At 38.9% G+C, this 14,153-nt stretch overlaps 1 protein-coding gene across 1 annotated transcript; it reads left to right on the forward strand.

Annotated features, from left to right (window-relative positions):
• The first annotated feature begins 3,725 nt into the window (after positions 1–3,725).
• LOC146483128 (QRFP-like peptide receptor) lies at positions 3,726–6,013 on the forward strand. Its single transcript, XM_085106230.1, has one exon. The coding sequence runs from the start codon at positions 3,819–3,821 to the stop codon at positions 4,803–4,805; it is 987 nt and encodes a 328-aa protein (XP_084962356.1). The 5' UTR covers positions 3,726–3,818; the 3' UTR covers positions 4,806–6,013.
• The last annotated feature ends 8,140 nt before the right edge of the window (positions 6,014–14,153 follow it).

The following is a 14,153-nucleotide window of genomic DNA, read 5'->3' on the forward strand; positions in this document are numbered from 1 at the left end:
TGAATTCCAGGTAAAACACTTGGAGTCTAAGCCCACTATCCGATACCATGAACTTGATGTCGAAATATTTTTTAAAGTATGGCTTCATAGTTTGTGTTTTGGTGAGATAAAAGCCGTGTCTTTAATGGTCATCAAAAGTAAGTTACAAATAATAACAATAAAAACAGATCAAAATATATTAAAATGTATAAAACTCCGAAGCCCATCTACCTCATCTATTATTTTTACAAGTTCTCAAAGACAAACTGAAATACGAGTCTATTAACAAACGATAGTTTCTGCAGCAGAAAACGAATGGTAGTCGGACCAAAAGAGTTAGAGCCCCGACGCTTTTTCAGAGCAACAGTGAACCAACATAGCTAAAAAGCACACAATTTTAAGCCGGTCACACCTATATACCCTATGGTATAAGCAGTACAGCTTCCTTTCTCCTCCAAGGTTTCGTTGTAGTTTGCTTGCTTTCACGAAGGGTTCGCTAGACCCATAAATCCACACGTCTGTGGATCATGACGTTAAACATTTTTTCGTCATTATTATTTTTATTATTATTATTATTATTATTATTATTATTATTATTGTTTAGTTTGTACACGCAAGGCAGATTACATAGCGATAAATTACCACAGTCATTACAGGTAGCTCTATTTGACTGTACTGGCTTATAAGGAATAGTGTTCAAGGTCCCAATGGGTCATGGGAAGTCCAAACCCTTTTTGTACAATGACCTTACCTTGTTCTCTTCACACTTCCCAAACTTCCACGCGCGGTTGGTTGAACCTATAACTAATTAAGATACTAATTAAGAGGGATTAGGAAGGGGTCTTTGCAGATGCCAGTCAACCAAATCAGCGACCTTTGGCTACCTTAAACAGTAAGTCGCCGGTACCTATTTATCACTAAGAGATTCGAAGGTACAAAACAGGAAAGAGAGGGAGAAGGAAGACAGACAGACAGACAGACGGGCAGGTAGACAGGCAGACAGACAGACAGGCAGGCACGCAGGCAGACAGGCAGGCACGCAGGCAGGCAGACAGGCAGACAGACAGGCAGGCAGGCAGACAGACAGACAGACAGACGGGCAGGCACGAAGACAGACAGACAGGCAGGCACGCAGGCACGCAGGCAGGCAGACAGACAGACGGGCAGGTAGACAGACAGGCCGACAGACAGGCACGTAAACAGACAGACAGACAGAAGAGAAGGGAGGAAAAACCGTGCGCGTTCTACTTCCTTTGTTCGTCTTCTGGAAGTGCATGGTCTAACAAGCCAAATGAAATAACGCAACAACGAAGGGTAAAATGAACGACACAATAGACTATATTTATTTCTTTACTTCTTGTAACCATATACATTCTTTCTTGAGCAGGTAAATAACTTCTCAAACTAATTTTCTTTGAAGTGTCTGAAAACATTTTCAACTTGATACGTTAGCAAAAAGAAGACTAACTCAAATACTTTAAAACTTATAAATTAAATTACAAAACACTCCTATAATTTGAGTCTACAGTACTTTATAATTCTGCGCGCGTTTCAAAGCGATAAAATAGATTATAAATACATTTTTTTAAATTGATATTATCAAAATATCTAAAAGTTAGTTGTTCTTAAATGATGGCCATGTAACAATAACGAACCTCACGCCTTGCCTCGTCATCATGTGTTGTTACTCAGTCCCACGTGGTGCGCGTAGTGTCGTGGTAATGTTACAGGAATTCCCCTCAAGACCTGAGCCCCTGTTTTCCCGCTCTTTCTACGAAACTCGTTGGCACTTGGGAACAAAGTAGCTTACTGACCGGCGTCTGTCATCAGACGTTCCCCCACCCCCCCCTCCCCCCACCCCAATCACCCGCTGTAACGTTTCGCGTTATGCCCAGACGTATAGTTCAGTAGTTTTGTATGTAACAAGTCAGCTCACCCAACCAGAACATTAAAGCATTATGGCGTCGCCACATCGTTTATGGCCCTTAAAAGGCAACTTTTGGGTGAGTTGACGTTTCACCGAAACAAATCACGGGATGCCCCTGGGACTTCTCAAATAATTAATTATTTGTTAGCTCGAAAAGCTTGGTGCAGAGATCGTTTTGACAAACATTTTCGGTCTTGGATGCGCAAACGGGAAATTTTGTTGCGGGCAGAAAACGATTTTTGAAAAGAATCGGAAACATTTGCTTTTTTGTTTCTTTTATTCTGGAAGAAAAAAATGTTTCCGTAACAAAACAGTTAGGAAACCGATATTTCGCGAAAATTACTTTGTTAAAGTATCCCCCCTTTTTAAAGGTCCTTTAGTCAAGCCTCGTGAGGTATGACTTCTCGTTTACATGCTTTGACGTGCAACTGAAATCGACGGGGACCTTTGTATTCCTTTCATAGCGAGACACGACGTGAGTCCTAATAAGAACTTAAAGAAAATTGATAAAAACGACATGACTCTTGTTTGTCGAAAAAAAATCTAAATTTCACCTTAACATGAGGTTGATTATATTAAGCCACGGACTGCTAAAAAATGGCCCCATATATAAGACGTGTAACGGACTACTTAACGGTTTACTTGAGGACTTTGTCGCCGTCGTTAAGTTCTACTAAACATTCGCTGGTCCTTGGCTCGCATCACCGGGTTCCAATGTCCTCATCGGTGTCACCTCTTCCTCTGAGTATTCCTTCTTTACACGCTTCCGCTTAAAGAAACCAAAGTGTTGAGCGAAATATAAGAGCGTTCATTTAATTCCTTAGTGCTAAATTTTACTTGTAGCCTGTTCTTAACGCGAAAACATGTTTACAAGCCTGAAACTGCTGGCCTCTAACCCAGTTTCTGCAGGACAACCGACATTTTTCATTTTTTAATTCTATTTACAGAACGCCTTCCTTTGTGGCTAATCAGCAACGACAAGGACAACTTCAAAACTGACATAAGGTTAATAAGCAAAACCGACCGAATGGCTGTGCATGGGCGTTAAAATTGTAATATATTTTTCTGACGTCTTCTGCAAAACAACAATGTGAAATTGCCACATTGAAAGTTTTAAGGAGAACAAGGGCACACGACGTTGAATTCTTGTCTCTTTTTCCCAACTTCAGCACTGTTTCTACCAATTGCGTCTGCCACATTGCACACGTTTACGGAAAAGAACAGTAGGAAACCAGTCAGCGAAAATTAAATTAAAATGCTTCCCATTTTATTTTGTCGCTGATAAATGTTAAATAAAATCGGTACTGAAAATTGACGCTTTCTTTAATTAAAGTGAGTTAATGGAAGGCAGGACAGGTGAATCAATACACCTTTATCACGATATTTTTTTTTAATTTAGCAGAAGGCAATAGACACTGCTAAAAAGAGCACATAAACACGATTAAAACGGAAAAGTAAAATAGCGAAATATAGTTCAGTAAATTCAGAGATTTTCGCGGATGTTTGTATGAAGTTTTGCCCGTCTCCATACAAACGTCTATAAAATTTTCAGCTTAACAACGCTCTATCTTCGCTTTTGAAACAGAACTTTCAAACTTGGCCTTTTTACTATTTACTAATAATTACTAATTTTCCGGAAGTGTCAATAGTTTGCAAAACGGCACTTTTTCATTAGAAGGATAAACAAAGCTACAACTAGGACATCAACTTGACAAGTGAGGGGGTGTTCTCCGACAAGTTGTTTACTTGCATTTGAGGCTATTACTACTACCAAGCTTAAAATCGCTTGTCACGAATCATATGCCAAGATAAAATTTATTTCGTCCTAAAAATAAAGGTGGCAACGCGCTCTTCTGAAGGAAACAGATGAGTTTGTGAAAGAAGCAACAGAACTATCAGAAAGTGAGCAAATATGAACACAACGATGAATGGATCGAGCTGCTCCATTCCATTCAACCCTACAGCAGCAAAAATTGGACAAACCGTCGCTTACTGCCTGATTTTCGTCGTTTCGCTGCTTGGTAATTCCTTTATAGGAATCATTGTTTACAAAACGCAAACTTTGAGAAAACCAATCAACTTTTTCATTGTCAATTTGGCCATGTCCGACCTGCTGTATCCAATACTCTTATTCCCGGGGAAGCTAACTCAGTTGTACGCGGACTCCTGGCTTCTCAGTGGTTCTCTTGGCCTTGCCTTGTGTAAGCTGATTCCGTACCTAACAACTGTATCCAGTTTTGCATCTATTCAGAACCTGGTTCTGATAGCCGTGGATCGATTTGGAGCTGTGGTATTTCCCCTCCGTTCTCCACTCATCAGTTCAAAGCTGTGCCCCTTCTTCATTCTCGCCACGTGGATCGTCGCGATGGCCGTCTGCTCGCCATTTTTGTTCGCCAACAAACTTGTTGAATACCAAGGACTGCGTTTCTGTCGTATCCTATGGAATGAAGTCTTTGGAAAGTCCTCTTCGGTTGTAAATTACTTAACTACAACATTTGTTGTATTTTTTTACGTCCCAATCGCCATGTTGACCATACTTTACTCTATCATCGTGATCAAGCTCAAGTCACAGAAGAGGCCAGGCGAGCAATCAACCAACGCTGAGCAACAACGAGCGAAAAGGAACGGAAACGTGTTAAAGATGGCCATTGCTATCGTGTTGGCGTTTGTACTGTGCTGGGTACCCTTTAGTATTGTTAACTTGGCGAAATTCTTTGTATGGGACAACAAGCTACCCTGTGGCGTGTCTCTTTACTGGTCTATTGCCTGGTTTATGGCTCGCGCGGGAAACAGTGCCATCAATCCTTGCATCTGTTTCATTTTCAGTGGGAGCTATCGCAAAGTTCTTAAGAGACACCTGAAGTGTTTTAGCGGCGCTGTACATGTGCAGAACGAGTGATTCTGGAAAATTCCCATCATAAGATAAGATAACTTGAAGTAACTCTTCTTGTTCATACGTTAATTTTTGTATTGGATCTTACACGAAGATAATAAGAAATAAATTTAGCAAAAACTGGTAAAATTCACATTCATAGAAAGAAAATATGGGATTTTTGACGTTCAGTTTTGGCGAAAATTAAGTACTCTTTCTGTGCAGATAATTAATTTAATTGTAGATTTTACCTCGTTCGAAAAAAATATTACATAAGCGTACACCATACTATAAGTTACTGATTAGTGCATGAAGAAGGGTAAAAGGTTTTTAACTCCTCTTTGGCCGGATTTTCTATTGAATTCCTGCCCTTTTCGCTAGAAATAGGGTACTAGTGATTGTGTCGTTATAAGCTTTCTTCAGATTCTCAATAAAATAAAATTAATAAAATACTTAGAAGTTAATGAAGGCTCTCGGCTAAAAGGTTCAATGTGAACAAAAAAGAGCTGAATATAGACTACCCTCCCACCATCGATGATTCTCTTTTCCTTCTTGTTTTGTCATGAATTGGCCATTTGCTTGTTGTCTATTCTACTCTATTGGGTACTCGTTGCTTCCAGTTGAAAGCTGACTTACGTTTTTAATAAATAGTTTTATGGTTCAGCCGGATTTACAAGCTTATGATGAATTCCGTGCTGCCCAGTTCTTTAGAGCATTTACCTTTCCTAGGTTTTGAGCCGAAGTTTTGGTTTTCCTGGTTGAACGAATTGAAGTTAGTTTTTTAATGAATGTAAAACATTAAAAAACAAAACCACGTTTTCCCTTACAGCTTACTGTATGTATGCAAAACTAAGGGAATTGTTTGAGATTCAACCGTTTGGAAACACATAGAAGTGCTGAGGATTTCTTTTCACTTGCCCTCGTGACGTTCCTTTTATGTTTTTGTAAGTTGCAATCTCATTATAACTATTGATTCCTGAGACCCCATGCGCAATCGTACCTGCAATTTCTCACCTTAAACAGACCGCGAGGTAAAACACCCCTCACTTTCCAAATAATAATAATAATAATAATAATAATAATAATAATAATAATAATAATAATAATAATAATAATAATAATAATAATAATAATTCAAACATATTAAAACAGGATTGCTGCATCAGTTTTAAGATGAAAACTGCAAGCAGTGCAGGTCCTGTTAAAAAAAAATAAAAAATAAAAGAAGATCACAACATTCTAGGATAGTGTCATTAAAAGGAACTTTCAAACAGTTATAAATTCTAAGAATTATTAAAAATGTAACTTTTTCCAAAATAAGGTCATCATTATTTCTAGTTTTTTAGCTGTGAATGTCATGGTTACTCACATTAAAATTACAAAAATGATATCTGGGAACTCTATTTGAAATGCAAATCTTAAAATGTTAACTCATTACCGTTTTTCACGAATGCTCAATATCAAAAGCTGTTCTACTTAGCGTTATATAACAAAAAAAAAAGGGCGTAAAGGGGAAAAGCACGCAAGGAAGTGAGGCGTTGAGCACAAAAAAGCGTCTGGAGAAAGAGTTGCCTGGGCCTCTGCTTAGCTGTTTCCACCTGTTGTGCTTAACACTCTTTTTTCTGTAAGAACCTCTAATTTTGGAGCTGTGGCCGAACGTTCTTATTTATATATTTTTTGGAAATTTGAATCTGAAAAAGTTCTTAAGATGTTCTTAAGGTATCTGTTATAGTATTTCAATAAAGCTTTGCGGACGTGATCAAGACACCTATCAAAGAGCAATATGTGCTGTAATGTGGAGTCAAGTTCCTTGTGATATGCTCTGTTGAGCGGCTTACATGTACTCCAGTGCCGGGTACAAGATGTCGCGGCAGCCAGCTCTCGGTAAATTTGGCTTCACGAAAAGTATCGACCGCAGAGGTTTCCAACATGACATTACGTTACCGGATTTTGCGGTAAAAATTCCCGGGAAAATTGCAGAAAGTCATTTGTTGTGAGTACATCAAAGCTTTTATTAGCCAACAAGGGTTGTCTGTTCGTGTGAAGTGCTCCAAGTGGTTATAAAAAGAGTGTATAACAGAACAAAACAAAAGACATCTTTTAGACTTATGTAAACTATAATTGTAACGATCTAGAAATCGTACCCCCTTATTGCGTGATTTATACTTTCACAAGGCACGCTTCATTTTAATGGGGCGAGAAAACACACGACACACTGAAGAATTCTCTTTCTTTCAGCGTCCTGGAGAAGAAAAAATTCTCTTTCCCTCGGATACACCTGTGCAACCTTCCGTTAACAATCGACAAGAATGACTTGAATGTTTTAGTACCTTGAAAGCCAGTGATTTCAATTTTAATTAGTATTCAGTTGTATTAGTAATTTTCAGTACAATCACGCAATCGTCAATGTTCCTGTAATGTCTGGGTTAATTCCAAAAGCGATCATCCCCCCCCCCGGGCAAACCCCCGGGCATTTGACTTTTTTAAAAATGCCTGATCAAATTCCCCTCTATATGGGCCGATTTCTAGGTCAAATGCCCCACTGGTTGGGGCTGAAAAGTCATTGTGTTGGTTTTTTTTTTTTTTTTTGTATTCGCTAGCTCTGTTTATATAAAAATCAACGAAATTCATACATTAATAAATTTAAAACAATTTATTATTAAAGATAATGCATAACATCACATATGAAACTCAACTAACAGAGAGTTCAATGATATATGTACCGATACTCGCTTCTCTTTTATATTTAATGTACATGAAGTTTGCTAATACGTGTGATAACAAGAACAATGATAAAAAACAATATGTTATGAAACCTAGACATGCCAACAAGTCGAGCTTCGAACGCCGAGCAAAGGGAGAACGAAGCTTGAGGGAACTTGGACATACCACTGAAAACGAGAAGCGAAGAGCAATATGTAACCCCGCCATGCCAAAAACAATCTCGGATATATTTGTTGGAACGCTTCTCTATGGTAGTATTAAATGGCTTACTACATTAAAAACTGTTTGACGCAAAATATACGAGTAAATTCTGGCTGTGAATAAAGCATTCCGACAATTTATGCGACCGCTGACCAGCATTTTTTCGACGGGTCACATGCCCGATGGGTCGGGTTTCTATTCGCGTCAAATGCCCCACTATGTGGAGCCGAACAGGGGTCAAATGCCCGGGGGTTGCCCGGGGGGGGGATGATCGCGCTTGGAATTGACTGATACATAATAAGCAGTTATGGCCGCCATTAATTAACCTGAGCTGAGAGATTGTGAATAAGCATAGACAACTGACCAATGGAAGTAGACACATACAGTATAGATAAGTTTTAAGTAGATATTCTGGAAGAGATTCACTTTTAAATTGGTAGGTTTTCACGCTATTTTTGTATTTTTCTTGTGTGGTGGACACACGACCACATAAGCTTTGTTGTTCTTAATATCGCGTGTCAATAAATACTATTAACTGAATTATTTATTTATTATTGATCTCAGCAAAGTACGTGAAACTTCGTGAAAAGCTAAACTTAACAAAGAAGGGTTAAAAAGTTTAATCAAAGGCAAATGCCCTTGGGTAATGGCACAGTCGAATGTGATAAATAACCAGGCGCTTCCTTTCGCAGTCTCAAATGAATTTCCTGCAATGCAGGTGGTGATTGTGTTGGAAACTCCTTTAGCCAATATAAATAGTGATTGCGTGACAATCGAAAATAACTGATTCCGACATAATTTTCCTTCAAATCGATGGCTCATTTTGGGTCCATAAAATTCACTCTCAAAGTCATCAATAATTCATGAAGATAAAACAAAGGGAATCACCATTGTGAAGAAGATTTGGAAATGGGATCTTGATTATCGTAAAATTTGAAAACGTATGCTTTGAAGTTCTCCAAAAAAATTTTTAATGGTTTGAGAAGTTGTATCAAACATTAGAAAGAGCAGTTGGAATACGCAAAATTTGTGAGCAAGCAGGTAGAATTTATTGTATTGTACGCACATTAAGCTTTTCTATAATTTCTCGGATTGTCCAATATCAAACTACATTATTACGAACTGATGTAATACATTGTAGTTGACAGATATCTGACGTATCACCAATGAAAAGGATTAAATTCTTAGGGCGATTTAGACGGTACGATTTTGCCTACGATTTGTCGCATGCGACACGCTTACGCCATGCCTACAACACGAATCGCGTCGTGTAAATCAGCCTACAACATCCTTACGACAGACGCACACAACACGAAAAATGTCGTAGGATTTTAAAACATGTTTTAAAATCCTACGACAATCGTAAGTAAAGGCAATGTTGGGTGGCGAGAGTTGTGTACGATTTTTACATGACGCAAGCAGCGCGCGCTCTAGAAATCGCATGCGACAGTCGTAAGAGAAAATCGTACCGTCTAAATCGCCCTTAGAAACCCGGCAAAAAAACAAGCATAAAAATAGGTACGCACTGCGTACATGTGGTGGTGCTGTAAGGACGGTAACTCACTCACTGAATCACTCACTCTTACATGCCTGACGACATAGTAAGTAGAGCACTATACAGTGCACTACCCACAAAATGTTTTCTTCTCTCGAGAATTAAAAAAGCGTCGAGGACTGTTAGTATATAAACTAAGGTTCAAATCTGTTTTGGCCTCCGGAGATGGAGGATTCCACTACAGATGTGAATTCATTTTGATTTGGTCATGACGAAGTAAACAGAAAAAGCCATTTAAGTTAAGTTGACAGCTTTTACAGACTTTTACAGACAGTCGGTCTCAATGTCACTACAAATATATCCGGTTTGCAAACGTAAGAAAGCAAGCTGAAAAGCCTTTACTCAGTGTACTTATTACGTAAATGTAGTTAAGTTCGTACGTAGGAGATGAGAACGGGCGTTGATGACAATTACCCTTGAAAGAGTTGTCTGATACGGTACAAACACCAACATGCAAAACTTGGTTACAAATAATTATTTTTCGTCTTTATTCTCATACATCAGTATCCGACAAAATAAAATGACAATCACCCTACAAATAAGTAATTTTTAACTAAAGATAGTTGCTGTTATCGAAAGTGAGTTATTATTTCTGTTTTATTGACAGGAACAAGCAGTGAGATAGGCTTATGGCCTAAGTTCAAATTCGCCATTAACTCCTAGTCTGATTGAACAATAAAATAATTACAGTACAGATTTGTAAATATTTCATGATGGCAGGTACCATTATTAAAAATGAATATGTACATAACTTAGCTTTTAAGCCACTTCCCGCTTAAAAGCGGCAACTCGAAAGCACAAATCGGAAAGCTCAGTTTTGAAAATTCAAGTCAGGTTTTCCCAGAAAATATTAAACTCGCAGAAGTAAAAACCCAAACCAAAGCTCACGAGTTATAAGCCGGATTTGATGAGTTTAACAGATATAAACTTCTGACTTGGGTGGGAGAACCTGATAATTCTTATTAAAGGCAAACACACACAAAACAGCGTGGTTGAAGGAGAAGATGAGGATGATATTCAATTATTTATTTTTCTCTGAAACTCGGAGGCGAGAGAGAAGAGTGCTAAAGAGATCTACTATCAAATATTTTATCGATTTTTTTTATTGTCAATCCGAATATCGCTTTTAAAGTAACTCGAACTAATATCCAACAACAAAGCCATTATTGAGGCAGATTTTGACCAAAGAATGGTTTAAAATCGGTTCAAACTTTTTTATATGTGTTAATTCACAGGAAGGCAGCTGAAATTGTAGGAGCGTTTTAGTCGACTGTTTCCTTTGAAATGATGTTTGCACCTCTTTTTTTCTCACAACAAACGATGTTAAAAACAAGGAGAAAGTAGTATTGATAAACAGAAGTGAGGAAACTGGGATTTAACAAGAATTTAAGGCGGTATTTAATAAATATAACTTTTTGTGGAGCTGAAAGTTGGAGGCGAGACACAAGAGTGCAGCTAAATACACCGATGCGTTACAATATTTTATTGACTTTTTTTCACAGAGATCAGAACATGTCTTGTAAGCTAAGTAGCGTTTTCTTAATGATAAAACGATTAAACAGGGGTATCCCAGAAGAGAAAAGTTTAAAATCCTTTCGGCATCTTTCCTGTATGTTTATTTACAAGCAGAGTGTCAAAGAACGACTGTTAGCCGTTCAGCAAAGTTTCCTAAAAACACATGAACATAAAGCATAGTTGGCAAATTTAAAATTCTTTTCGATTAGTCAGCATCTTTTCAGTTCTCTACAACTTATGAGTTTGTACAAAAGCGGTTATACCTCTAAAAAGCCAGAATTCACTTTAAATGTTCCTTCCCTTTGCATGAATTAGTTAGCAGTTTTCCCTTAATGTTGCTTAATTTATGTGAAATACAGAACAAACGAATTTAAAGAAACGAACGAATCTCGTTGATGATTTTTACGAGAAAGCGTTCTGCAAACTGTTGGCTACTGGGTTATGATGGGAGCTTTGGAAAATTACTCTCTTTGCGCTGCACCGCGGAAACTGTTGAAGAGCTTCTTTAGAGCTCCGCGATAGTTTGAACTGAAAATGAAACAGATGCAAGGGTTGATGGCATTATTTGAGACAGGCATAAACCGGGTAATATTCCAAAAGATAAAGAAGCCACAAGGCAAAGCGTCCCGTGCAAAGTACAATAGTAATTTACCAATACTGAAGGGTATCCAGCACAGTACAAACCCTAACACGATAGCAATGGCCATCTTTAACACGTTTCTGTTTCTTTTCGCTCGTTGTTGCTCAGCGTTGGTTGATTGCTCGCCTGGCCTCTTCTGAGACTTGAGCTTGATAACGATGACAGAGTAAAGTACGGCCAACAGGACGGTAGGGATATAAAAAAATACAACATAGAGTGCAAGAAGAAAATTTCCAGAGGATGAGGACTCTCCAAAGGTTTCATTCCATCGCCTGCTACAAAACAGTTGTTCTTGATATTCAGTAGGTTTCCAGGCGGAGAAACTTGGCGAGGCTACTGATATCCCAACGATCGAGGTGCCGAGAATGAAGAAGGGGCACAACTTTAAAGTGATAACTGGGGAACGGAGGGGAAATACCACAGCTCCAAATCGATCCACTGCTATCAGAAGCAGGCTTTGAATTGACACAACAGAGGAGACAGAGATTGACACGGCAACCAGTTTACAAAAGGCCTGGCCAAGGGGAGCACTGATGTTAAGCCAGGCGTCTGTGTACAGATACGTAATCTTCCTAACGACCAGGAATATGGGAGACAGCAGGTCAGACATGGCCATGTTGACGATAAAGAAGTTAATTGGTTTTCTCAAACTTTGCGTTTTGTAAACAGTTATTCCTATAAAGGAATTACCAAGCAGCGAAACGACGAGTATCAGGCAGTAAGCGAAGGTAATTCCAATCTTAGATACTGTAGAATTGAGCGGATTGGAGCAGCTCGATCCATTTACCGTTGTGTTCATGTCTGAAGACTTTCTGATGATGCTGTTGCTTCTTTCAAACTCGTCTGGTTTTTCAGGATCAAGTGTTGCAGTATTTATGCTTAATGACAAGTAGCCTTATGGTTTACGATTCCTCAAACGCAAGGATTAAAAGATTCTAATTCATGTAATTTTAATTAACATATAAACTGATCAGACAATACGCCTCCTCGGTTTGCGTCAAACTGTTTGTCAGTCTTTAATTACCGTATTTCTTCGATTACGGAATCACCCTGGGCGCTTATTCGAGAGTGGGCGCTCAGATTATTTTCACAACATTTTCAGGAAGCGAGAACATTTTAGAGAATAAGAAAACAAGGGATAACAAGTTTTATTTCGCTTCAACAGGGCGAAACAAAGTGCAAAAGCTAACATGAACAATCCGTAAACAATATGAAAGTTCATTGACTACCGCATGTAAAACCAATTTTGGAACACAAGTGATGCTCCTCTTACTTCACGACTGGCTAGTACAGAAATGTTTTTTTGCTGGGAGGGGGCGGAGGTGGGCGCTTATTACCTTTTTGGGCTTTCAGGGTGGGCGCTTATTCGAAGGTGTGCAGTTAATCGAATAAATACGGTATACGCGCGAACTATTGTTCTTTCTATTGTCTTCTAATATCGCACCTTTTTTCCTGTGGCTGAATAACTGCGTACAGGTAACTGGTGTTTTGACTTTCAGTTGGTTGTCTAACAGATCGAGTGGTTTTTCAAGACCGATTGATCAGCTTCAGACTATTTTTGCATAGGGCAACTCTTACCTTCCGCTATGTCACGGCAAAAAATGGGCTGCCTTCATTCGAACTTACAATAACTTGAATGTCGTCTAGTCGTGCCAAAATCTTGAGTTACTTATCATTGAAAAAAGTTAGCGCGCGCGTGCCTACGTATACCATTCTCTTTGTTGCGAAAAAAGAGAAGCTTTCACCTCCGTTATCACCTCCCAGTCGAGTTGACATTTTTAACAAACTTGCGCCTTCAGTCGGAAGGTCATTCGCAAGAAAGGGTAGGACATCTGCCTATTGTTATTTCGTTCGGACAACACTAACTTTCAATGGAAGATAATCAGACAACATCCCTTAACTACTGTAGTTCAAAGCTCTGATCGACTCTATGGATCAACGGATCGATTCCTCCTTCTTTGCAGGAATCGATCCGGTCGTATCTTCAAGAAGAGTCGAGAACTCTGTTAAACCAATCATCAAAATACTGTTTGTAACTTCCGAGCCTTTGCTAGAATACGGGACAATACGAAAGTCTAGTGCAAAAAAAAAAAAATAAAAAAATGCTGAACTGTAATTTGCTAGTTCATAAACAAAAAGGTATTAAAGCAGTAAAGCTTTTTGCACTTACCATTACAAATCTTGACAGCAAACTTGGTTGCCTTCTTCGTGTTGTATGAAACAGCATTATTAATGATTGGTATACTTGCGAGGTCGTTACCTTTTGGAAGCGCTCTGTCGTTTTTCTTCCCGATCCACGAAATTACGTATATCGCGAGATATCTGTTATGTGCGGACGACGGATATTGGGTCCATCACGACCATATTTGGGCAGTTACAATGTGTTGAACAATTATCCCCTGTGTTTGGAATATGTTTGAGGTATAAGAAAACGGCAACAATTGTAACGTCGATATGTGCGAGGGTAAGGGGTTCAAACTCCGCACGGAGCCTCCTCATCTCGTCTGAAATTGAATTGAGTACCCCTTGGAAGCAGTATTCGTTGGAGAAAGGGGGGGGGGGGGGGTGTGGGGTGGGGGGAGCATTTCCTTCGGATGATGATCGTGACTAAAACAGCACACGAGTACTACGCCGGAGTAACATACGGGTAATATACGGATATATACGAGTACATACGAGTAACACAGTACGACGGCACGAGGGTAATACGCGTCAAATCTATCTTTTTATGTTATAGCAG

The sequence above is a fragment of the Pavona decussata genome, unplaced genomic scaffold (genome assembly GCF_977016875.1).
Source record: "Pavona decussata unplaced genomic scaffold, jaPavDecu1.1 SCAFFOLD_40, whole genome shotgun sequence".
NCBI classification, from domain to species: domain Eukaryota; kingdom Metazoa; phylum Cnidaria; class Anthozoa; order Scleractinia; family Agariciidae; genus Pavona; species Pavona decussata.

What these genes read in the sequence shown, in the direction of transcription:
- LOC146483128 (XM_085106230.1), top strand. Translation starts at nt 3,819, where the DNA reads ATGAACACAACGATGAATGGATCGAGCTGCTCCATTCCATTCAACCCT.